Source organism: Populus nigra, chromosome 14, assembly GCF_951802175.1.
Source record: "Populus nigra chromosome 14, ddPopNigr1.1, whole genome shotgun sequence".
Lineage (NCBI taxonomy): Eukaryota > Viridiplantae > Streptophyta > Magnoliopsida > Malpighiales > Salicaceae > Populus > Populus nigra.
The window spans coordinates 5,718,729-5,746,161 of NC_084865.1; the positions used below are offsets into that span (position 1 = coordinate 5,718,729).

Genomic DNA, 27,433 nt, shown 5'->3' on the forward strand with positions numbered 1-27,433 from the left:
GGGTGGATGGCCAGATTTGGCTACTGGAAAGTGTCTCACACGCCTCTTTAATGGCGCAGCTATGACCTACTTGTTGGGGTGTGTGGAACACACATTTGTACCTTTTCAATTAAAACATAACAAATAAAATGTGAAAATACCAAAACGCCCACCATGGTTCTTTTTTTACACAAAATACCCATGTAAAAATACTCGAATACGCTCAAAGGCAAAGCTTCTTTTTTTTTTTTTGTCTTTTCTAAGGCAAAAGGTGTTATTTTGTTGAACATGAAAATTAGAAAAAACATAAAATACCTTTGTCCAGCAGCCCATTCTTTTTTTATCTTGGAGGCAAAGAAGTATTTTTACAATTATGAATATTATAAAAAGCTAAGAAAACCCTTGGTCAACAATCCTAAATTTTGTTGACTCTAGGGGTAAAAGAATATTTTTACTATGTAAAAAAAATAAAAAGGATGCAAACACCCACAAACAATCTTCTAATGACAATTGAGCTAGATGAAAAGATCCAAATAATCTTAAACTGAAGGCTTAAATTTAAGTCACTAAAAGGAAAAATGGTAATTTTACTGTCACAATCTACAGTAATTTGTGTCTAGAGCTATAATGAAATCCCCACACCTTTTAATTTTTTAAAAAATATATATACACATATACACATCGTTGTATTATAATTTTACTAATAAAAAGGTCCATTGAATCCAAAACCTAGGATTTCACAAAAATAATAATAATTCGATGACATAGGTCGAACCAAATTTTTTTAATTCAAAAAGTTTTTAGGAAATTATTTTTTTTAAAGAAGTAAAAGAAATTTGATAATCGAGTTATATCTTCATTAATTTCATATTATAAAAAAATGAGGTACTAACAAAAAAAAATTAAAAACATATTGCCCTGGGAAAAGATGGGTTAACACGCAAAACTCGTGACCTGACATAAGATATTGAGATAATCTTATAGAAGTATGATACCATCAAAAATCAATTATAAAACAAAATCTAAAAAAAAAACACAATGTTGAATGACAACAATGAAAAAGAAAATAATATAAAAAAAATATGTCAACCCCTGTCAACTTTTCAAACTCGTGACTCGATTCATCAAACCGAAACTATACAGGAAAAAACTGTGAAGTCTAATCCCTAGGAAATGAAATGTTGAATGATGAAATTGAAAAAATAATTACAAAAATAAATAAAAAATAACAATTAAAATAATGAGGGGTAAAATCAAAATAAAAAATAAATAAAAGGAAAACAAACAAATTTTCAATTTGAAAGTTAAATTGAAAAGAATAAAACCATTAATAAAAGGAAAAAAAAATAAAAAGAATGAGGACCACAATGAAAAAACAATATACTATAAATATGGATTGAATGGTGAAATTAAAAATAATAACAATTTTATAAAAGGATTAAGAAAAAAAATCAGAAAAAAAAAAATAAGAATCAAATTGAAAACATCAATACATGATAAAAAAAAATTGAGCATATAGAATTTTATATTTTTATATACCAAGAAATATATATTTTTAAAAGTAAAATACTTCATTTAATAAAAATTAAAGGCGATTAGAATAAATATCTAATAAATATATAGTTTGTTTGGAATCAATTCTCTATTATAATTGAATTCAATTGATAAATAAGTTGAATTCACATGTTCGAAAAAAATAACATTCAATTTTTTTATATATTGTCCTCATTAGCTTCATCTTATTTCTTCAAATGTCTTAAAAAAAGAAAAGGCTAAATGAGTATTCTGAAAAAAATTAAATTTAACATTAAATTTGTTCAATCTAAAATTGTAAATCCAAAGGGTTAACATCTAATTTAATTTTGTGGTAATTTTAAAGATTGAATTTCATTTGAAATTCAATTCTTAACAGTCAAAATGATTTCAATCCTAAAATTTTATTAAAACCTCTAAATTGATTGCAATTCAGAGGCTTCCAAACATGATATAAATGATACAAAATAATAAAGAAAAAGATATCTTTTTAACTAAAACTTTTTTTATCATTTTAATGTGATTCCTTTTTCGGCAATTTATTTATCAAAACGTTTATTTTTTTGAAGTAAAAAATTATTAGAATCAAAAAAGAAAAGATTAATAAAAAAATGGTTTTATTATTATGTTGCAAATGTATTAAAAAAATATAATAATAATTCACTGTAATTTTCTAAATTTTGTTATGTAATAATAATAATGATAATAATTAAAAAAAACTAGTGCAGAAAAGCCAAAAAAAATCTTTGTTTTCAAGTTAACTTAATTTAACCTCTCAAAATTTAAAAAAATATATATTGTTTTTTAATTTTAATTTATTTTCATTAAAATAAAAAATAAAAAAAATTCATAATGGATCAAATAAATAAAGGCTAATAGTATGAACCTGAGTGGCCTAACACGTCTAATCCATGTAAAGAAAAAGTCATGTGTATGATCATGCAAGGCCAAACTTGCACGCCCAACCTCTTCTTTTTTCTTTTTATTTGGCAGAAGAGGCGAACAACATGTTTAAAACAAATTGCAAGCATTACCAACTCATTTCTTAGCTCGAAGAAACATTTTTATTAATTTTATCTTAACGACTAATTGTTGTTGCTAATGACAAATAATTTTTATTTTTATATAAAATTCATAAAAATACAGCTACTTCATATAAAATATAAAAGGAAAAACATTTAAGACAAATCAAACTTATCTCTTCAAAATATTATACAACTAAAAAAAAGATGAAAAATCAATCATTGTGGCTATATGTTGATAGGCCAAGCTCACACACTTGGCCTTAATAAAAAGCCTAGGCTCGTGTCTAGTTTTTTTGTTCCCCTCAAGGTCATTCATTTTTGTATATATTTTTTTAAGGTGGACGACAAGTCGCCTACAATTGCAAGCGACTTGTCGCTGACTATTTTTTTTTTTAATTTTCATTCTCCATGTTTTTGAACCCTTAAAACCTAATTGTAGCTTGTTTGTACCTAAAAACACCTTCAAAACATGATATAAATATCAAAAATCCACTTAACAACTCCAAAACATTCCAAAATCGCTTTTAAAAAAAATCTAATCTACTTTTCTCGTCATGTTTAGAAAAAAAACCACCTCCATTAAACTCTTATCAATAAAAAAAATTGACACAAATATTTTTTTTTAATATAAATAACAGATAATTTTTTCTCTCCTTTACTATTTTTTAATCGAGTTTCTTTCTCCTTTCTCAAACCTAGTGATTATAGAATAAATTTTTAGACCAAAAAAAAATTTTAAAAATCATTGAGAGTGGTTGTGAATTTTTTTCTATGTTTTGCTTTATGATCCTTTCTCTTTAAATTTTATGTTTCTATTACTATTTGTTAATGTATTTTATGAAATTAGATCATAAAATAATTAAATTAAAAAAGAATTCTTAAGATGGTTTCAGAAAATAGATAAAAATGAGAAGAAAAAAAGAAGAAGGTAGAATCAGCTTTACTGTTTATATGAATAGGAATCTTATCTTAATTTTTTTACTGTATTTTTTTATGGTTGCTTAAGGACAACGACGATCTTGAAGTTTTGTTCTTGTGGTGGAGATATACAAAAAAAAATATATCCTCACACTATTATTTCTGTCCCAACTGAGTGCCGCACCAATTAATTGTCCAATTAAAACCTTCATCTACCAATATTTTGTTCAATTAACCCTCCCTCTTATTATTATTAATAAAGATTTTTTTTTAGGAAAATTGAGGCTTCCTATTCAGGCCCCTTTTAGAAGAGAAAATTAGGGATTTATGGTTTCTTCAACCCTTTTTATAGTATGTTAGACAAATTAGGGATTTATTATTAATAATGAGGGACTCGATTTGGGAACAAATCTAACGAAAATTATTCCTTATCTTTATCAAGATTAATCAGGGAACAATATTTATTTTTGGTTTTATAGTTAGGGGTGTTCTCAAGTTAATTTTGTTCTGTATACACAGAGTAAACCTATTTTTTATTCAATCTTGTTAAGCAGATAATGCATTACATGATTAAAGGATTTACGAAAATTTCATATGTCATACTACTTTATTTTTATAAAAAAAATCATTTCAATTAAAAAACTTAAACTATTAGGTCAGATCTCAATAATAATTTCATATTACTCTCTAAAACATATCCTCAAGTCAAAACCTTTTAGACTTGAAATTTGCACAAACGCACATTACCTTATACTTAATTTTTAATAATTAAAATGGGATGGTGAGATTCAAACTCGTGACCACTTGATCAATAAAACACTTATATCATGTCAAAAAAACATCATTCTCAATAGGTTAAGCTATTGGGTTAAATTAGTTCTTAGAGCCCACCAAATATCTTAATTTTTTAGATTAAGATAATTTTTTAACATGATATGAGAGTCTAGTTGACCAAGCATTCATGAATTGAAATCTTATCACCCCATTCTAATTAATAAAAACTAAGTTAGACATGTGTAAGTTTTAAATTTAAAAGATCTTTACTTAAAAAAAATATATTAGAAATTATATAAATCATATCTTTAAATTAAAACTTTCTCCGTCTTCTTCGTTCATTCCACAATGGACCATCCACTACACAAAGCCAGCGAAAACAAACTTGACGTCGAGGGAATAAACACGATTCGTCAATGGATATGCTTTGCCCGAGTCATAAGAAATCTGAGTCTTTAGGTCTATACCATTAAAAAGCAAGGGCGTTTGAATATAGCTTTGGACCACATTTATTCTGTCTTCTCTGCAGTGTCCTGTAATCAATGGAAATCGACGCCCTGTTTGTAATCGATTCGACGAATTGTGAGTTACTAAACCTCGAATTATTGTTGATTATAGAATTTGAAAGCATGTTTGAATCTTCAAATGGAAAACGTTGACTATTGTCCATACAATTTTTATTATAAGAGGAATTGAGTGACCACAAATGTGTACAATCTTGCTTCCCACCATTTTTTAGTTCCTAGGCAGGCAGTCCATTAATTCAACATTTTGAATAAGCACATCTTTGAACAGGGAGAACTGCCCTCTTATTAACAAAACACTAATAGCTGGGGGTAAATTAGTAATTTGTGTTTTTTTTCTTTGGTTTTCTTTTTAGTTTTTCTCTTTCCCAATCTTTTTTTTTTAATTTTATCCTTTAAATATTAGGTTGTTTTGAGAATTGTGCTTCATAATTTTTTTGTATTTCCTTTTTGTTATGTCATATACCGATCTTATGAATTTATTTTTTTCTCAATTTCAACATTTAATATTAGATCTATTGGAAGTGGTATTTTTTTTAATTTATTTCTATAATTTTATCTAGATCTCATGATTTAGGTCGCCATTTTAATAGGACAACCTCGGTTGACTTGGGTTATTTTTTTGTTGGTTTTTCTAATTAATTTTTTATTATCCTTCAATATTGGATTTGTTGAAAATCAAGTTTCATAATTTTTTTTTAATTTTATTTCTATGGAGTTATCCCGACGTCATCACCTGAGTCACATGTTTTGTAGATTTCCTAAGTTGACTCTACTCAATTTTTTTATTAGTTTTTTATAGAGTTATCTTGATTTCATGACCTGAGTTACATGTTTGTTAAGTTAACCCGGGTTAACTCGATTTATTTTCTTTGATCATTTTTTAATTGAATTTTTTTTAGTTTCACACTCCAACAACTCAATCTTTTTTATATTTAAATTTTTTTTTATTTTATTATTTGACAATAGATTATTTGGGAATTAGGCTTCGTAGTTTTTTCAATTTTTCTTTCTGTGGAGTTTCATGATCTCATGGATTTATTTTTTTTCTCAATTTCAACTTTCAACATTGGATATTTTGGAATTTAAGCTTTGTAATTTTTTTATGAAATTATTCAAGTCTCATGATTCAGGTCGCAAGTTTAATAAGTTAACCTAAATTGACTTAGGTTTGTTGTTCTTTTCTTAATTTAATTTTTTTAACTTCATCATTCAACATTAGGTTAATTGAAAATTGATCATATTTTTTTTACTTTCCATGGGAATATCCCATTGTTTATTTAAAAAATTCTTTTTAAATTTCACTCTTTAATAATAAATTAATTTTTTCAACTTGCTTTACTCGTCATTGTCATGAATTTAATTAGTTAATTCAAGCTATTTTGTTTTCGTTTTTTTAGTGCAATATCGTTTTTTTCATTCTTAAACATATGAACTTGATTTGTATTTATTTTTTATAAAATTATCATGAATTCACAAATCTAAATTAATCTTACAAATTGTCTTGTGATTTATCAGTGTTTGTTTTAATTTAGATTAATTTAGACAATTTGTAAGATTAATTTTTTTAAAACACACTTCTTGTTTGTGAGTCTCTGGTCCGAAAAATGCAACCCTGAGTCGGTAAAACCGCAGATGAACACTCAACATTGGAATTTGGAAACAAGGCATTTCCAGTTGCAGTTTGAAGTTGAGTTTAAGCCACCAATTCAAGGGCTTAATGGATTTAATCAGCAGCAGCAGCAGGATTAAGCTTTACAGACATTAAAAATAACATATACCTATATAATTTCACTGGATTGGACTTGACCCATACACAAAAATCCCCTAAAAGCAACACCTAACAGAGGTGCTTGGCCACACCAGATCATTTTTGTGCCCTCCTGCATGCAAGCAGAACCTGAACCAAAGTCACGTCTTCTCTGGCTCCTAAATCTAACCCTCAACTTCCACAAGCCATGCACTCCTCACGGTTTGTAAGGGAGCAAACCATTTGAGCTATTTTAGTATCGTCAGCAGCAGCAGCATCATCATCCAATTCTGGCTTTTTTTCCTGCATTACCCATAAATGAGACTTTCTTTCAATGGAATAAATAAACTGAAATGGTAGAAAACTAGTGATTATGACTGGTAATTACTTTAAAAACAGAAGTATCAACAGTGAACTTGATGGCATCAGCTGCCGCTTGTGATCTTAGATAATACATCCCTGTCTTTAGACCCTTCAAAACAGGAAAAGAAATGGTTAGACAGTGAAAATATTGCAACACAATACTATTAATTGCATGAAAGGGGAGGGCAGGGTTTCCTCAAAATTGACATGGCAATCAAAAGATGGATAAAAAAAATGAATCATCATTGCACAGCATCATGCCATTATCCTGTAAATTATCTACAATAACAATAAAATCACTTGTTCAAAGAAAAAGAATAAAATTGGTTATATGCCAGTGGCAAAAATATTGGATAAACCTACTGTAAGCAGGCTGCATATAATCCATTATAGATATAGCATGTTATATTTGTCTTTCATGTTTATGTTCTTTGTTGTCATTTCGATGCGCCTACCTTTGACCATGCATAGAAGTGTAGGGAAGTTAGTTTTCCAAAATTGGGTTGGTCCATATGTATATTAAGACTTTGACTCTGATCTATGAAGCATCCACGATCAACTGCCATATCAACTAATGTCTTTTGCTTGATCTCCCAAACAGTCCTATTTGTCACAAAAGTTATATTAGTTCAAGGGTTAAAAATACAAAGAGAAGGGAGCAATGGCTATGAAGAAATTCACTTATCCATACTTGTATATACATTTCAGATCATCTGAGATTTCTGGGATTTTCTGGACAGAGCCATCTTCATAGATTATTTTGTTCTTCAGAGCAGGAGACCAAAGGCCCATCTCAGTTAAGTCATGAAGAAGATGTTTGTTGACCACAACAAATTCACCACTGAAGAGAGAATTAGAGAGCAAACATAAGGCAATTGATCTTAAAATAAACTGAATAGAATAGGTTGGCCTAGCAAACCTTAAAACTCTACGACTATACATGTTTGAAGTATATGGCTCAAAGCACTCATTGTTTCCAAGAATCTGGCTGGTTGAAGCAGTTGGCATTGGTGCCAAAAGAAGTGAATTTCTCACCCCATTCTTAGATATCATTTCTCTTAGGGCATCCCAGTTCCACAGACTGGAAGGAGTTACACCCCACATGTCAGGCTGCAGAATCCCCTGCACAATTCAATGGATAATTTACCAATCAGAAGCTAGTGAAAGTAATCTGTTCTGCTAGTTATTGGACCAGCAGGTCTTGAAAATTCTTTCATATGGGAGCTAAAACTTTACAAAGAATTACATCAACCAACTGATGAACACAAGCTACTAAATATTCACTTGCACAGGGGACACAAGGAAATCTTTAATCAATTCTAGCAAATTAATGCAAAACATTATTGGTGAAAAATATACTGCTGTGCATAACAAATATCTAAGCAATAAAAGGATAACAGCAGCTCCTTTGTGACTTTATATAATGAAATGGAAAGTAAAATATCTGAAAAGAATAACACATTATACAAATTGCACTTGAGGTGCTTGCATTTGAAGAAACCAGCATACCTTGCTCACAGGACTTCCAACGTATGTTTCATAGGGACCTTCTCTTGCAGCAATCTCAGAAGAAGCTTTCAGAGCATGATAATAAATGGTTTCAAATATGTCCTTATTCAGCTTTTGTGCCTGAAATTGATTGCCACTAAACAATCAGACCAACCAATTAATCAAAGTTAATGTTCAAGAAGAATAGCTGTTGGGAGTACAATTTACCTCGGGTGAGTCAAATGCCATTCCAAGCAAGATGAAGGCATCTGCGAGACCTTGAACTCCAATGCCAATGGGTCTATGTCGGAAATTTGACCTTCTAGCAGTATCAACAGGGTAGTAATTAACATCAATTATTTTGTTAAGATTGACTGTAACCACTCCTGTAACCTGTCCCAAAAGCAGGAGGAAAACAGAAATTGCAGGCTGAGCATATGAAACAAAATAGCTCCACAAAGCAGAAGATGCATGTAGGTGCATATGATAGGAAATGCTGTGATGCAATGAATGGAATACAAACCTCAGCTAGTTTCTCAAAATCAAAATATCTTCTGTTGGAACCTCTACTGCCAACAACTTTAGATGGATGAGACTCTATAGGGACTCCCTGCAACAAATGGCATGCCACTGGGTCACAAAACAAACAGGACCTAAAAGACAATTTTCAAATAGGCTTGCTTTGCAAGTATGCCCCCACCATCTCTCTAACAAATCGTGGTAGAGCAATCGAAGCCAGATTGCACACAGCAGTTTCTGTTGGACTTGTGTATTCAATTATCTCAGTGCACAAGTTTGAAGATTTTATGGTACCCAGGTTCTGTTGGTTGCTTTTTCTGTTGCAAGTATCCTGGAACACAGAACAGGAATAAGTAAACAAGAAAATACTATGCCATAATAGAAAAGCATTTAAAAATCCAACAGATTCACACAAATCACCTTAAAAAGCATGTAAGGGGTCCCAGTCTCTATCTGAGATTTCAAAATCTCAAACCAGAGGTTTTGTGCCTGGACAACCTTCTTGGCCTTGCCCTAGTTATATGCATGAGTATTATTAACATCCAAAATCCAGTAAAAAACTATCTTTCAAAAAATACAAACTTAAAACAAGATAAAGAAAAAGGAAATTACATCTCTTTCATAGCGGGTGTATAGTTCCTCAAATTCTTTGCCCCAACAATCTGCCAAACCCGGAGCCTCACTAGGGCAAAATAATGACCATTGCCCATTGCTTTGAACTCTCTCCATAAAGAGATCAGGAACCCACAGAGCATAGAATAAATCCCGAGCACGGTGTTCTTCCTATAAAAATGAAAATTACAACTCAAATTTAAACAGCAAGGCACATTGGTGCAGTGAACAAAAGGTGCTGGCAGATAAAGCAGGCCAAGACAATTTGGAAGTGGAAAATTTTGCTACTTTTCAGCCATACCTTTCCGTGATTTTTCCTAAGATCAAGAAACTCAAATACATCTGCATGCCATGGCTCCAAATACACAGCAAAAGCACCTACAAACATGATTAGCAATGATTTAATAGAGTAACATCAGGCAATAGATTTAAAATGTCAATACAAGCACAACATTATGAACATACCTTTCCTCTTGCCTCCTCCTTGATCAACATAGCGGGCAGTATCATTGAACACCCGCAACATTGGAACAATGCCATTAGATGTCCCATTTGTTCCACGAATATAACTTCCAGTGGCACGGATGTTGTGAACAGATACACCAATTCCTCCAGCTGATTTACTGATAACAGCACACTCCTTCAATGTATCATATATTCCTTCAATACTATCATCTTTCATGCACACCAAGAAGCAGCTGCTCAACTGCCAAGATACAGCAAATAACTGTGTTCATTTTCAGCAAAAAAGAAAAAAACTCTTTCCTAAACACCATATTCATAAACTAATTTGTACTCCCACAAACAGATATGCACATAACATAACACATACTTGAGGTCTAGGTGTTCCAGCATTGAAAAGGGTGGGAGAAGCATGTGTGAACCATCGCTGAGACATCAAATGGTATGTTTTGAGTGCCGAATCAATATCATCTTTGTGAATTCCAACAGCAACCCTCATTAGCATGTGCTGGGGCCTTTCCACAACCTTCCCTTGGACCTTCAGCAGGTAGGATCTTTCAAGGGTCTTGAAGCCAAAGTAATCATAGTCAAAGTCCCGATCATAGATGATCTCAGAGTCCAGGCGAGCAGCATTCTGAAGCAAAAGGAAAATGTTACTGACCATCCATAGCTCATGACATTAGGTGGATATATATATATATATCTACAACTTAAAAAACAAACCATTACATTAAAATTATTACTTCAGTCATGTTGACAAGTACCATCTAGAAACTCTTTTTCATTAAAGAATTAACATTACCCTTTTCATTTGTAATCAAGTATTGCAACCTCTGCAACCACATTAACTACACAGTCAGCTTCTTGCATAATATTGCTCAATTGTGCGCCATGCACAAAAAAAAAGTTGCCAGTAAAATGAGTTTCATAATCTAATGACAAGCACATAGAAATCGAAACAGAACATTGTACCTCTATAATTATTTATAGCATGGCAACAATTTTTCTAACATGACCGCTCCACAACAATGTTAATAACAAGAACTACACGTTTTCTTTTTCCCCTTTTAATTTCAACAAAAGAAACAATTAAATCTAACAACCATTAGAATGGATAGTATTTGAATTGAGTAAATACCTTCATAATTATTTCATAAACATCATCAGCAATCAAAGGAGCCTTCAGTCCAGATTTCTCATTAAAATGGTTGTACATAATTTTGATCCTGCAGCAACCACCAACCCATATCAAACAACATTTTCCAAGAATGAAGCCAACTGGTTCAGTAGAAACAGGGTAATATAAATGTAACTTACGTCTCAGAAAATGATTTATGAGTTTTCTTATGCAGATTTGAAACAACAATCCTCGCAGCCAACTGCATCAGCACAATAATATTCAAAGAAAAAATCAAGAAACAGATCATTTACTGTCCAGTCTCCAATACAGACTGTTAGGTGTTAATGTTACAACACAAAAATAGTACCAAGTCCAAGAATTAGAAACAACATGGCTCAATCAAGATGAATCAGCTAATAGTTGCTGGAGAAATTCTATGACTTCCGAATGAATATTATAGAAAACAAAAACATTTCACAAGGATAATCTGGTTGAATATCAAAGAAATTTGTATTTTTTTTTGTTTGTGTGGATTATAGTCAATTGTATCAAGCCCAAGAATTAGAAACAACTTGGCTCAATCAAGATGAATCTGCTAATAGTTGTCGGAGAAATTCTACAACTTCCAAATGAAAATTAAAGAAAACAAAAACATTTCACAAAACACATTTAACAACTCGCAAACAATTGACTATAATCCACACAAACAAAAAATTTACATATTTCTTCGATATTCAATCAGACTATCCAAAAACTTTATAGCCATTTAACACAAACAAGAAGAAACAAAGCAAAACACCACAGTAAATAAAAGAAGATCAAACCCAGATCCCAGCACCTTTAAAATCAAACATCTCAAACACCCCCCCCCCCACAATCAAACAAACCAAAGAGATCCAACATGTGTGTGTCTAAGTCTGAAAGAAGATTCTCTAGACCCCACTGAACAGTCAGTAAATCCACATAGATATGCGGGCGTGGAACGCACAATGGCAAGATCTAGAGCGTGCCCGGAAATCAAAACAAAAGAAAAGGACCAATTCTTGAGAAGAAAAAACTCACAGAGGCGTAATCAGGATGATTAGCAGTCATAGCAGCGGCAGTCTCGGCAGCCAATTCGTCAAGCTGGCTAGTGGTGACACCTTTGTAGACACCAGCACACACCTTCTGAGACACAAGGACAGGGTCACAGTGGTCAGTGCTAAGGCCATAGCTAAGTTTCTTCAATCTAGCAGTGATCTTATCAAAGTGGACAGCCTCTTGCTTCCCGTCTCTCTTGACCACATACATATTTGCTTCTTTCGAGACTTTTATCAAACAGGTTTTTAGCACAGAAAGAAATGGGAGAGAGAAGGATTTCTTATATAGGAAGAGAGAAAGAGAGACGAAGAGGGTGGGTAGGTTTGATTTTTAGGGATGTTGAGCATTCTTCCCTCCTCTAAACACCCATTTAGTTTTTTTCTTTAGAATTTGTAAAATGAGCAAGGCGCCAAATAGTTGTGTTTTCGGATTCAGAGGGTTGCTATGGCGGGAAAATCTTTTGGAGCCGGAATGGCTATGAGGTAGGTGGGCGCTATGGGCCCATGCTATTTGTTGTACTTTTTTTCTCCTTTTGTTTTTTTTTAATGTGAAGGTATATTCCCTTCAACCCTCACAAAGTACTTATTAGGGCTCGTTTGGGAATTTTGTTGCGGTTAAAATTTAACATGATTTGTATTTTTTTGGATCGTTTTGATATGCTAATATCAAAAATGATTTTTAAAAAATAAAAAAAAATTATTGGCATGTATTTTGGCATGAAAAGTTATTTGAAAAGTACCCGCAACCACACTGCCAAACACGCTCTAACTAATAGGCTAAAAGAGACGGAGAATTTTCTGTTAATCCACATGTAATGTATTTGTGGATTATAATAGTAATTTATAATGTATTTTTTTATTTTTTTAAAATTATATTTGTCTATTTTACTTTTTTAATATTGATTTTGTTAAAAATTTTGTTTTGTAATTTTTTTCTTTAAAATACTATGAATTGCTAAGGTATTTTTCCACAAGGTTTTTCTATTTTATTTTTTTATTTTTCAAAATTATACTATCAATTTTATTTTTTAATATTGAGCTGATTGAGAATTTAGTTTTTTTAATTTTTATCTTTAAAACATTGTTGATTGCTACGGTGTTTCTCTGGATAGTTTTTTTTGTTTTTGTTTTTGTTTTTGTTTTTTTATAATTTTCTTTTAAATTATCTTTTTTGATTTTATTTTTTTAATATTGAACTGGTTAAAAATTACAGTTACAATATGCGAGGAAAACACTGTAACTTTCCTCGCAAATTACCGTGACTTGCTACAATATTTTTTCCTACATAGTTTTTTTCTATTTTGTTATGTTTTTCCCTAAAATTATATTTGTTAATTTTATTTTTTAAATATTGAGCTGATTAAGAATTGTAATTACAAGTAAATAGAAGTGAGACTAAATCATGTGGGGAAAACATTGTAACTTTCCTCACAAAACACTATGGATTGATACAGTTTTTCCTCACAATGTTTTTTTCGAGTTTCTTTTGTGTTTTCTTTTTTTGTAATATTTTTTTTCAAAATTATATTTGTCGATTTTTTTTTATATTGAGCTGGTTAGAATTTAACTTTGTAATAAAACTTAATCATGTGGGGAAAGTAATGTTGCTTTTCTCACAAAACACTGTGGATTGCTACAGTGTCTCTTCGTATGGTTTTTTTTCTTATGATTTTTTCAAAATTATCTTTGTCAATTTTTTTTTTAATATTGAGTTGGTTGAGAATTACAATTACAAGTCATTACAAATAAGGCTAAATCATGTGGGGAAGCACTGTAGCTTTCATCACAAAACACTGTGAATTGTTATAGTGTTTCCAACATAGTTTTTTTCCCTGTTTTTTTTCTAAAATTATCTCTGTCAATTTTATTTTTTTAATATTGAACTGATTGAGAATTTGGCTTTGTAATGTTTTTTCTTTAAAACACTATGAATTGTGCAATGTTTTCCCATATGATTTTTTTTTATTTTTTTAAAAATTATCTTTATCGATTTTTTTTTAATATTAAGCCGGTTAAGAATTATAATTACAATAAAGCTAAATCATAAGAGGAAAGCGTTGTAATTTTTCTCATAAAACACTGTGGATTGCTACAGTATTTCTCTAAATGGGTTTTTTTATGATTTTTTTCTAAAATTGTCTGTCGATTTTATTGGGGAAAGCACTGTAATTTTCCTTACAAAAACATTGTCAATTGCTACAATGCTTTTTCTCATTGATTTTTTCATTCCAAAATTATTTTTGTTGTTTTTTTTTAATATTAAGTTGGTAGAGAATTTAGCTTTGCAATTTTTTTATTTTTTATTAGCAGAAAAGCTAAATCATCTGGCGAAAACACTATATCTTTCCTCACAAAACATTGTGGGTTGTTACAAATTATTTTGTTTAGTCTCTAAGTTTTTTATCACAACACAACTTTTTTTTCCGTCATGAAATATTAGCTCCATTATACCTTTAATTTTTATTACTTATCTAGCGCTGGTTCATAATTATAACATTATCAAGTACATTTGTTTTATAAGCTCGCGGCAGCACACGCGCAGGGCATCTCGTTAATATTTATTTAATGAGTTTATTTAAAAAATAAATAGGTAATAAAAAAATCACATTTGAACTCATTAAAAAGTTATAAAAATGTTTTCTTTTAGATTTAAAATATTTTTTATTTCCTAAAAAACTTTAAAATTTCACCTAAAACCACCATAGTTAAAACCAATTTTATTATATTATAAAAAATAAAATTTTCATATAATTTTTTTAATTTTGATATAGATAATTGAATAAAAATAATCACAGGAAAATAAAAAAACTAATCCAAAAATATTTCTTTACAAACCATTACTGTTTCAAATTTATATCAAGCTATAAAAAGTAATTTTTTTCATAAAATGAATTATTTTAATTCATGTATAATCAGTTTAGAAAGGTAACTAAAAGTATTTGTGCTTGTTGTTTTATTTAAAAATTATTTTTAAAAATGTTTGAATTTTTTGTTTTAAATTAATTTATTTTATGAGTTTTGATTGTTTTGATATACTGATGTTAAAAATAAATTTTAAAAAATAAAATGTATATATATATATTATTTTAATATATTTTAAAAATATATTTTAAAAAAATAATTATTATCATAAACATAAATTCTACCTAGATTGAATATAAAAGAAATAAAAATCAAAATGGAAAGGAATAAAGATGGGAAAAAAGGGTTGGAAGACGGAAGGAAGGGGGAGACAAGGGGAGAGGGAATCCTTGCAAGGGTTGGCGCGGTTTTGAAGTGGGCGGAGACGTGGTGGTGGGGTTGATGTTGGCTCCCGTGAATGATTCATTTTCTTTCTATTTTTTAAGCTGCTTTTTAGCTGGATAACTATACATTGTTGTAATAAAGTTAATTCTTCCGGGTTTTAGGGTGTTATTTCTTTATTTTATTTTATTTTTCAACCTAATTTTCTTGGCATGTATGTGTATTTTTTTAATGGTGCAAAATGTTTGTCACTTTATTTTTCCACGACCAAAAGATTATTACTCAACTACTCCTGTACTTCAGTCTTTTTCTCTAATATAATAGAATGTTTTGAATTTTTATATAAATAAATGAATAGGTTTGGATTTTTATTAAATTAAATGATAAATATTTCAAATTTGAATAATTTTATGTAAAGTTTGAATGGTTTATGATAAGATTAGCTTGTGTAATTTTTAAAATATAAAAACAAATTTTAATTACTTTGAAATATATATTTGTGCTTATTTATTTGTAAGCTTAGTTAGACATTTAAGTAATGTTTTGATGATTTGATTAAAAGATTAGATATTAAAAAACAAAAATGATAATTGATACTCTGACAATCTTTTAAAATTTTGGTCTTGATTACAAACATTTATGGACTGTCTCAGTATCATAAAAAAATTATTTACAAAATTATTCAAAAACACATAAAAAAATTAATTTTAAAAACAAATTCAAAATTTTTCAATATCTTCAATGTTATCTGTCTCGCCTAATACCATCAGCATATCATAATTATATGCTATACTCAATTCTTCATCGAGCACGATATCAAATCTCGAAAATTAATTATATATAAAAAAATTAAAATCTCATATGATTATAATTTGAGGACATGACAAGTTTAACATTACATAGCGTGAGAATATCTCATCTAAGGTTCAAACTCCATGGAGCATTCCAAAGGTGTTCATGTACTTGCCCGATATCACTGGAAAATTTATCCAAAAACTAGTTATTATTCAAAAATTATAAAATAATTAGATGATTAAGCATGCGAGCATATATACATCAACATGTAAAAATATAAAAACTTAGTAATCTTGTAATTAAATAAAGATAACATGCATACTAAATACATAGGATTGCATAAGATATAATAATACAATCATAACATGCATACTAAAATATATAAAAAATTAAACTTAAACAAAACTAAATTAAAGTAAATACTTGTTGGAAATCTTAAAATATAATCAATCTAGAATTTTTGTTGTCGTCGATAATTATTTTTTTATCCTTCAAGGTTTGATGCTCATCACTTTATGTAAAATAACTAACTTCAATAAATCTTCTAAAATTTTAATAATATTTTATTTAAATACATTATTAAACGAGGTTTAACTAACCATAAAAAACATGCTCAAAATATCTCTACAAATAATATTTCTAAACTATAAATATTGTTTGACTCAATTGTTATTGTCATTACAAATGGAATGAGAGTGTTCCATCACCACTACAGAGGAGCTAATTGTCAGATGTGAAAGATGTTTGAAATTATGTTTTCAAATTTGGAAGCTAGGTTTTTGTCTCAATTTGGAAGTTGTGTCAGTTTTAGAATAGACATACTTTTTGGGTATTCTGTCACCTTTGTAGCCTAGCTTTCCCACAGGTTTCATACCTAATCACTCATTGAATGCCAAACCTATTTCCCTCATACTTATATATGATTTTAAAATTTATCTATGATATAAAAAAAAATTCATGAAAAATATATTATATCACCCTGTTAGATCTGTATAAAAATACTATTGGGTTTTCCAAAAAAAAAATAGACGTAGCGAAAAAAATAAATTTATTTATCAGGAGTCTCAAGGATTTCGTTAGATAAATCTATAATTGTTTAGAGTTTATGTAAAGACTACCTAAAGATTAAATGTTCTTTTTTATTTTAAATATTTGCTTCAAAACTTGGTTATAACAAATCACAAGCTATTCAAGTGTCCGGGCTCTGACGATACTCTACACGAACTACCAATGAGAAGTCCCATAAATTCTTTTAGGAAAGATGGATTGTTATACCTTTGAGTGTCAACTCTTTTCTTTTGTGTTTTAGATGTTTCTATATTATATTCTACTCACGGAAATTAAGAGGCATGGCTTTTTTATTTATAGAAAAACCTAAAAACCCATAAATAACAAAATATCAATTTGCCCTGTGAATAATATCACATATATTATTTCAAGATAATTTTAGAAATTTATTCAATCAAGTCCCTACTTAATTTTTCTAGGTTTAGAATTAAAATTCCATGTATAAATTACACTCTAGTCCTTAGTTTCAAAAACTTATTTACAATCAAGTCACACTTGATTAATCATCTTATTTTAATTTTTGGCCAATACTTCTTATGTGTGTGATCCATTAGGTTCCTTAATAAGTTGATCCAAATATAAATCACAATCTTAAATAAAATAAGATTAAACAAAATAATTTATTATCAATTCAACAATTGATTGATTTATATTTGAAGATCAAGTATAATGTTTAGCAACCTATCATGATCCCTCAAATATTAGGAAAGTTATTAGTGATTTCACTTAACTTTCAGTAACCAGTTTCTCAGTATAATTATTATCCCTTCATCAACAATATTTTAATTTAGACATTATAGCATAAAATGTGTCTACTATGTCAAGTCATATTTGTTCTCAACACCATAATCATTGATTTTTTTTAATAAGATTTGAAACTTTTTATAAATTTCATTCCATTTTATATAAGGATTTACAATTAATATTATTTGAGAACATATGAAATATTTTTCCCGATTCATCTAAGGTGATGAATCATCTATTAATTATGTAAATACATTCATATAGTTCATATTATACCTAATATTTATCTATTTGTTACCCTTAAATAAGACAACATATAGTAGGATTAAAATATAACACTCTCTATATAAGATAACTTAATGATCTTAAATCTAAAAACCACTTAAACAATTGTCACGTGAGCCTTTCTTCAGACATAGTTGATCTCACTATATGAAATTTTTATACTGGTCAGATCAATGTACATATCATTCGATAAGCACCTATATATTAGTTATAGGCATCCCTCATACCTCAACCAATGAGAACAATTGTTTTCTTTCATAAAAGAAAGAACATGAAATGTACCAGTCTTAGCAGCTCTAATTAGTATCCAGTCTTAATAGACAATTGACCAAAAATATTTAGGAACAATGTTTTGATGCAATTAGAATCTCATAATTATAACAACTTTATAATTCTCTTTGCAAATCATTTTAATCCCAAGGACTTCATCTTTACTCTAGATTCATTAATCAAATATTTGATAAATATTAAAGATATATAAGCCTTTATTAATAAATTAAATATATTTACATGAACAAAATCAATGTCACGTGTAACCAACTAATTGGTTACAAGGCATATACACTAACAATCTTTTGCACTAAAGTTAATCACTTATGTATCAAATATCATATCACTCTACTTAACAATAATGCTTACTGAAAGTGAAGTTATTTTATATAAAATGAAAGTGGAGTTATTATCTTATTATCCAGCATTGATTTTTGGATAATAGAAAAAATTAATACAAAACTAAATTTGCAAGAAAAAATATTACATCTTAAAAAAATATTTTGCACATAACAAAAATAAAGTTGCATATTAAGCGATCTTATTTTCATTTAACAAATCTAAGAACAATGCTCAATAACACTTCATTTATACCAGGTTGTTTTTTTAGTAGAAAAAAATTAATACAATGTTTTAAAAAAATTTATGTTGTGAAAATATTTTGTATAACACAAAAAATAAAGTTGCATATGAAGTGATCCTATTATCCATTTAGCAAATATAAGGATAACACCTAGTGACAATTTATTTATCCTAAGTTGATTTTTGGATAATGAAACCCTTAACTGAAACCAAATCAATAAAGATGTATTCACAATCAACACACATAAAATTTTCATCGAGACCAAACTATTACACCTTAAATAAACTTATTGAAAACTATCCTCCCAACCTTATTATGGGATATTGAATATAACCTTATTTCACTTTTAAAAACTAAATCACTAGTATCTTCATACACCTAGATTTTTCACAAAATGGTATGGACCCCAACACTTCAAATATTCTGCAACAATATGCATGAAAATAAATAATACATTAAAATTTATTTAAAGGTTCAAAATTGACTTTCAAGAGTGGCCAGGGTTGATGAAAAGCTACTGGAATAAAGAATGTGTGATGTTGACGAGTGGACATAGATAACGTCAACACTATTGGGCTATAAAGCATGGTTACATGCGCTAGTAAAGGAGAGAGGCATGTCGATCACTAGACTAGGTGTGTTAGTTCTTCCCTTTCGTTACTTTATAGGTGTTGTAGTCCATCTCGACTCTTTTCAGGAAAAAAAAATCATTATATCTTTAAGTGCTAGCTATTTATTTTGTGTTTTCAGGTGTTTCTATATACTGCACAATCTATATTATGTGTATAGCTCACACACAAAATATAAGGCATGACATTATATTCACAAGAAACACTTGATAACCCTATAAATGACAAATATTACATTTATTATTTTAGAATAATTATTTAAATTTATTTAATCAAGTCCCTACTTGATTTTTCTAAGTCTAGAATTGTAATTCCCTATATTAATTACATTTTAGTTTTCAATTTCTAAAACTTATTTACAATCAATCTAGACATGATCAGTCATCTAGTTTTATTTTTTACTAGTATTTCTTAATATGTGTGATCCGTTAGGTTCCTAATAAGTTGTCCAAAATATAAATCACAATCCTGAATAAAATAAGACTAATAAATTAAATAAATTATTTTATTATCACTTCAACAAATTGATTTATTCATATTTGAAGATCAATCACAGTATCTAACAATTTGTCATGATCCTCCAAATAGTACAAAAGTCATACGTGATATGACTTAACCTTTTAGTGACTAGTTTCTTATTGTAATTATTATTCATTTACCAAAAATATTTTGATTTAGATATTATAGTATGGAATATGTTTGCTTTGTCAAACCAAGGATTTGACAATCAATACTTTTTTAGAATAAGTGGAACATTTTTTCTAATTCACTTAGGATGATGAGTCTCCTTTTGATCACTCAAACATTTTTATATAGTTTATGTTATATTCAGTATTTACTCGTTTATTACTCTTAATTAGAATAACGTGTTATCAAGATTAAACTATAATATTTTCTATATAAGATAATTAGGTGATCTAAAGATAACTTACTCAATTGTTACGTGAGCATTTCCATTGACATATATGATCTCTTCATATGGAGTCCTCGTGAAAGTTAGTTTAGTATACATGTCATTTGATAAGTAATTACATAATAGTTCTAGATAACCCTTAAAGACTTCAACTTATGAGAACAACTGATTCATTTGAGAAGGGAAAGAACATAATATGTATCATTCTCAACAGTTGTAATTAATATCAAGTTTAACCAGAGCATTGACTAGGAACATTTAGAAAACAATGTTATAATGTAATAGAAATCTCATAATTATAATAACCTTATAACTTTCTTTGCAAAGCATTTTTTCTATGAACTTTGTCTTTATTCTGTACTAATTACTCAAACATTAATGGATATTAAATACAAATAATACTTTTATTAATAATAAATATATTTTTACATCAACAAAGTTAGTGTCACATGTAACAAATTAGTTGGCTATAAGGTATACACACTAATATATTTAAGGTGGGAGATCGACATTCAAATTTTTTTGGCTTTTTTCCCCTCTCTCCTCTCCTTTTCCCTTGCTAATTCATTGGGATGTGTGTAGACTATTGGTTTTATCGATCGATTGTGGCTAGCGAAGGGGAGGGAAAACAACAACCAGGCTTAGTTGTTGGATGGTAAAGAGATATGACTACTCAGGATGTTATTATGAAAAAGAAGAGAAGCGTTATCGTGTTGCTGCTGGCATGAAGGAAACATAGGTGATAGTGGTTTGATCTAGTGTTGGTTATTGTTGCTTTCTCATCGAAGATAGAAGGGAGGTGGAAGACATGGTGACGCCTGAAGTTGGTGAGAGATAAACTTTTTATTTTCTTCTCTTCTTTTATTTGATATTTTTCTTTGAATTTTTTGTTCTTTACACATTTTTCTCTTTTTATATATATAAAAAAGTCTCCTTTCCCCTATTCTTTCTCTCTCTTTCTTTTTTATTTTTTCACTCCACCCCCTCTCCATGGTGTGGGTTAAGGTCTATTTATACCCTTCTAACTTTTTTTTTAATTTTTTTTATCTTTTTTTCTATCATCTTTTCTCATTTTTTTTCTTTACCCTTTTCTCCTTGTCTCTTTGTTCCTTAGAGAGGGGGCCAAGCCTTTGTGTTTATTTTGGTCATTCTTTCCTTCATTGATTATCATTCTGCTCACTAATTTATTTTTATATTTTTTTCTCTTTTCTTTTCTTTTATGATTTTTTTAAAATATTTTAATTTTTTAAAATTCATTAACATCAATACAAGAAGCATAAAGGTAAAAATCATAAAATGACTGTAAATTGGTTGAATTACAACTAAAATGTATTTTTTTTAGAAAGTTTTGTAATTTTTTATTTTTTTTGTAAACATGTTTAAAAAATAGGGATAAAAAAAGAGTTACGACAACACCGATGAAGAGTAATCTTGTAGTGAATAGAGAAAAAAAATAAAAATAATCGGGGAAGAGAATAGTTCTCATCATTAATTTGTGGTAATAAGTAATCACCATACCTATCAACAGAGTACGCACAACTCAATACGTCTCATGCACAACAAAAAGCGGAGTCTGAACAAATCAAAACGTCTCAAGCACAACAAAAAGCAGAGAATAAACAACAAAAAGCGGCTTATGAACAGCTTCATGAAATGGTCATGAACATGGCAACTTATAGTGGAACATCTGCGTATAATCCTTTTTTGTCGTATAACCACCAGCCTCCTTCTCCAAGATCTCTTCCTCCTCCTCCAGCTCTATCTTTATATTAATTTGTAATAAACATTATTTACCTTTAAAACTTCATTTAATATTTTTTTTATTCAGTTTGTAATGAATATTATTTAACTTTGATTTTTTTTGTTTTTGATGTTCAATATAAATTTTATTTGCATAATTGGTTTGTATTACCATTAGTTTATATAGTTTTATATTATATATTCTAAATAATTTTTTAAAAACAAGTTTAGAAAAAAACTATTACCAAGGGTTTTACCGACGGAATAAATCCGTCGGCATCTGACAGTAGCATTCCCGACGTATTTACAGACGGATATATTTGATCGGTATTTTAAACACTCACCGACAGCCTTACCGACGAACTTAATCCGTCGGCATTTGACAGTAGCTGCAACACTTACTGACGAATTTACAGACGGACATATTCAGTCGATATTTATCAACAACTTTATCGATGGTATGTAGCCGTCGGTAAATCACAATATCATTGATGGAATAAATATCCATCGGTATATTTCAGCGAGAATCTTTTTTTTTGGCGCGCAAATTTCGTCTGTAAAACCATCGACAAATGATTTTTTTGTTTTTCCGACCGATATAGCGACGAAATGGGGAATCACCGTCGAAGGAAAAGGCGACAGACATAATCTGTCGGTGAAGACGTCGGTAAATAAATCACCGACGAACTTCTAATCACACACCGACAGAATGTTTCTGTCGGTAAAACTGTGAAATCTTGTAGTGCCTCTACCTTGTTTTTATTCACTCTTGCTTTTGCTTCTGCTTTTTTGCAGTAGCTTTGTTTCTCTTTTGGGCTTTTATTATTATTATTATTATTATTATTATTATATTGTTTAGAAATATAGTTAAAATCGTGTTTTTTAAAAATTTAATATTTTTATTTAAAATTAATATTTTTATGTTTTTAAATTGTTTTGATTTGCTGATATAAAAATAATTTTTTAAAAATAAATAAAATATTATTTTGATATATTTTAAGCGAAAAACATTTTAAATTGCAACTATTACTACACTTTCAAACACCCATATAATCTAATTAGCTTAAAAAAAAAGAAAAAGAAAAGGAAAGAGTAAGCATACATGTAGGATAATTTCAAAGTTACATACTCACATGAATATGTTACAACTTGAATCCTCAACAATCTTATGTTAGGTTTTTTTATTTTGATTTTTTTTATTAAAATTAAAATTTCTCCCTCTTCTTTATTTCCATAAAAAAAATCTATTAAAAATATTGTTTTTATTATATATATTATAACTAGTAATTATTAGAGAGGAAGATAGTTACAAAAAGATCATAATAGGGATATATAATAACTATGTGTTATACGATTGCTCGAAAAGTGGATAGTGATTGGTATACATAGAATTATACCATTAATATGATTCCAAAAATCATGTTAATGATATGAATTAATAAAAAAAAAATCCATAGCAACCGATTAAAAAATCAATATAAAATTTGTTGATGCTAACAAGTAATTAATGCGCATGTGTCACTTATTATTTATAAAAAGAATTCCGTTACCGATAAATCAATAATCACAAATCTATATTTAATCATTTTTTTTATATTGATTCCATTGCTAATTTTTACCAACAGTAAATTTTAATTTTATCTACATGGAACTAGATAAATACAAACAAATACAAGACACGTCAACAAAAATATTCCTTTCACTCGTTTTAAGACGAATTTGAGAAATGTTTGAAAGAAGGACTTCTTTTTCTCAACTCTTCAGAGACACGTCAACAAAAATACAAGACGAATACAAACATATCCAGTAACTATATGCCACTAGAACACCTACATGAACACGTCAAAATATTCCTGAAACTTTAGCGATCATCCCTCCACCATTCCACACAAGGATTTGACCTTTAAGAAGCTTTGACCCATCTTCCTGCAACACTGGCAACTTGTCTGGAGCGAAAGAGTGCTACTCTAGCAATGAATCAAAAACTCATCAAAACTAGAGTTGAGGAGTGAGTTCTGAAGTCCTACAAGAAGATTGCATAGCCTTGAACGTTGAGTTTCTTTCATCCTTGTTAATCTTCACAACAATATATAATATCGCAATGCGCCTAGAGTTTTTTTGTGATTCCATGATAACCTGCTTGATTATGTGTTCCTTTGAATCACAAGGTTCTAGTCCATGATCAATTTCTTTTCTCAATTGATTTTCAAGTCGGAATTTTCACTTCAAATCGATTCCAGTGAGAAAATTAATTCCCTGAAGTTTAGAATATTTCATATTGTTGCTGGGATTTTCAAGCATAGTACTGTATGAAACGAGTAGATGCTTGTGCACCATACGTTCAACGTTCTGAGTTAGGGATAGGGCTTATGCAACAAGCAGGCACAACGATACTAAAACGAAACAAGGAGAAAACAAATTAATAAAATAAAAATCCCCCCAGCAAAAATTGAAGTTTCGTGATCATCCTGTCCACACCAATGCAGCACATAATCATCAAGAGTAAACATTTAACTTAATTGTTATCCGTAGAGTGCAAAATCTCCAGTTTTCCCTAAAATAATCACTTAATTGCCTATGTTATACTACTTTGATTACCCTCTTCTGCGCTGGCTGAAACTCTCTTGGGGTTTTCTTCAGTGCTCACCTTCTTCCCATACCTAACATTATTCCTGAGTGGCATATCCATCGCCTGGTAAATAGACGCAAGAGACCTGTATCTTTTCTTTCTTGGTCGAGCAACCTCCTCTTCTATCCCGAAAATCTCTTCAATCATCCTCGAAGTGATCTCGTTTTGGCTGCTTCGATCGGACTCCTGATCATCTTCAAAACCACTTTCATTCTCGTTCTTCCTCCCCTTCTTGTTGCTGCTACTGCTGTTGTCTTCACCGCTTAGCTGGACGAGTTGTTGTGCTGCAGCCACGTCCGAGTCTGTGAAGGTCTTGGGATGGATTGCACACAAGGCTTTCAATTCTGCCATTGCCATGGCCGCCACCAGGATTCAAGAGAGAGAGAATAATTAAGCTTGTTGTTTCAGTCATCTATTTCTTCCATATTTTAGACGGTTTTATTGATTTCGGTTTATGGGTTTGACATGGGCGCAGAGATAGCGCGTTTTGAGGGTATATACGTGTGTCGTATGAAAGAAATTAACTGCAAGGTTGATTCTTTGAAGATGGCAGGAAGATGCGTAGGATAGATGCGTAGGATTATTTTAAGACTTGAAACCCACATCATATGTAAGACTTCTTCTAACTTCTTGCTTCTTTGGGCTCCACAAGATTGACCCAAGTCATCAATTAATGCAAATTAGTACCTGAAGATCAGGTCCCAGTAATATTCACAAGATTTTCGAGTCATTGGGTTTACACGTCCTGATCTGTTTTCCTTGAATTTGAGCCCTAGCTAGCTCCACGAGATTTTCAAACCAAGGAACATTTTTTATGGTGCTTTCTTGTTTTTCTTACTTTGTCGCTATTTGGATTATATATGGAAAAATAGCAATGGAGAATGTTGACTGCTTTTCAATGAAGCTCTTCTTTCCCCTCCCAACAAGTCTTGCTGCTATGTTTGGGGTTTTGCTTGACTTCTGTACTGTTCAGCATGATTTAAGAATAATCGATCTTGGATCCGTTTCCTTCGGTGCAATATCTAAATGGAAGCACTAACCTTAATCTTGGATTAGTATTTAAAAATAGAAATATCACCTCGCATTCTCTTAGCAAAACCAAATTCAATTGATAGTTAAGTATGATTTCTCCCTTCTAATTATCTGATTAGGATCCAATTAATCTCCAGTTAAGAAAAGTAGATTTTTTATGAATTTTCTAGTATTTACATGGATTGTTTGCTCTCAACATATGAAGAAATAGACTTACTCTTGACGTACTAAAACTAGTTTGAGGCTTCTTCTAGTCATAAATTCATTAAAAAAAAAAATAGAATATGAAATCATTGACAAAATAATTATTATATTTTTTATTTTTCTTAAAAATTTTCTTTTCCCATTTTCAAAATGGGATTTGGGGAGTATATATTTTATTTGGCAATGAACAAATTAAATGCAAATAAAATAATTAATACTATATTACTACATGTGTTGATTGCATGGTGCGCCATGTAATATATATTACTAACCAAACCTTTTCAGGAGCACATTTTTAATTTGAATGGTGTAATGACTGACAAACAAATGTTATTGTTATTTAGTTGAATAATTTTGACACTACACGTTAGACAACAGCTTATATGATTTTTTTTAAGGTTGGAAGTTAAGATTTTTCAATAAAAAGGAAAAATATTAATATTAATTAGTTATTTACCTTCTATACTAAAAGATTTGGCCTTCTTTGTGAAGCTTTCTCAATGAACTTAATTTTTCTTCCTTTTCTTTCAATTTCCATCCTCTTTGTTTTTTTTCCTAAATTGTCCTTTAGTTGTTTTTTTTTATGAAATCATTTTATTGTTTAATTAGATGGGATTAAGTGAGAAATTGTGTTAGAGAAAAAAAGTAAAAGAAAAAAAACGGATATGTAAAACACAAAAAAAATACATGGCCACTTCTAAATTCATGACAGTTCTCATTGTGGTCCAAAAGTTTATCTTGTTTATAATTACAACACAATTTACAAAAACTATCAAGAAAAATTACTATTCATTACTCTACACATAACCAGCCACTTAGGATCTTAATAATTCCCTAATTTCTTCATCAATTCATCATAAATTCATTCATTTCTCTTCCTATAATGATCCTAGAAATCCAAACTCAAGATAATTTACTTTTCCCCTAAATTTCTATCTAGAACCCTAATTCAATTTTGCAAGAATTATAATAAAAATAAAGAAATTTTTATTCAAACTGACATAAACAAGCTCTAAACATCTTATCGAGTTGTAATCTGAGTTTCAAACACTAATCAGTTTAGATTCTATAACTCGAGTTATAGAATTAATTTTGATGCGATTCTAATTGTGTTAGAAAGTAAACATCTATAACTTTATATTAATATATAGT

The 27,433-nt window shown here is 29.6% G+C and overlaps 2 protein-coding genes across 3 annotated transcripts; both read right to left on the reverse strand.

Annotated features, from left to right (window-relative positions):
- Window positions 1-6,369: 6,369 nt before the first annotated feature.
- On the reverse strand, window positions 6,370-12,636 carry LOC133672294 (ribonucleoside-diphosphate reductase large subunit). 2 transcript variants are annotated; one of them, XM_062092672.1, is made up of 17 exons: window positions 12,130-12,635; window positions 11,265-11,326; window positions 11,086-11,173; window positions 10,318-10,581; window positions 9,951-10,191; window positions 9,787-9,863; window positions 9,486-9,656; window positions 9,294-9,386; window positions 9,055-9,204; window positions 8,878-8,964; window positions 8,583-8,747; window positions 8,376-8,495; window positions 7,786-7,988; window positions 7,558-7,707; window positions 7,322-7,469; window positions 6,892-6,975; window positions 6,370-6,806 (listed from the first exon to the last, which is right to left on the reverse strand). In XM_062092672.1, the coding sequence occupies exons 1-17, from the start codon at window positions 12,355-12,357 to the stop codon at window positions 6,696-6,698; spliced, it is 2,442 nt and encodes an 813-aa protein (XP_061948656.1). In that variant the 5' UTR covers window positions 12,358-12,635; the 3' UTR covers window positions 6,370-6,695. The 2 variants fall into 2 exon arrangements, with proteins under 2 accessions (XP_061948656.1, XP_061948655.1); XM_062092671.1 differs by having other exon boundaries at window positions 7,558-7,988; window positions 12,130-12,636.
- Window positions 12,637-24,143: 11,507 nt separating this feature from the next.
- On the reverse strand, window positions 24,144-25,607 carry LOC133672337 (uncharacterized). The gene has a single exon (XM_062092721.1). It carries the CDS (start codon window positions 25,400-25,402, stop codon window positions 24,992-24,994), a length of 411 nt encoding a protein of 136 aa, XP_061948705.1. The 5' UTR covers window positions 25,403-25,607; the 3' UTR covers window positions 24,144-24,991.
- Between the last annotated feature and the right edge of the window lie 1,826 nt (window positions 25,608-27,433).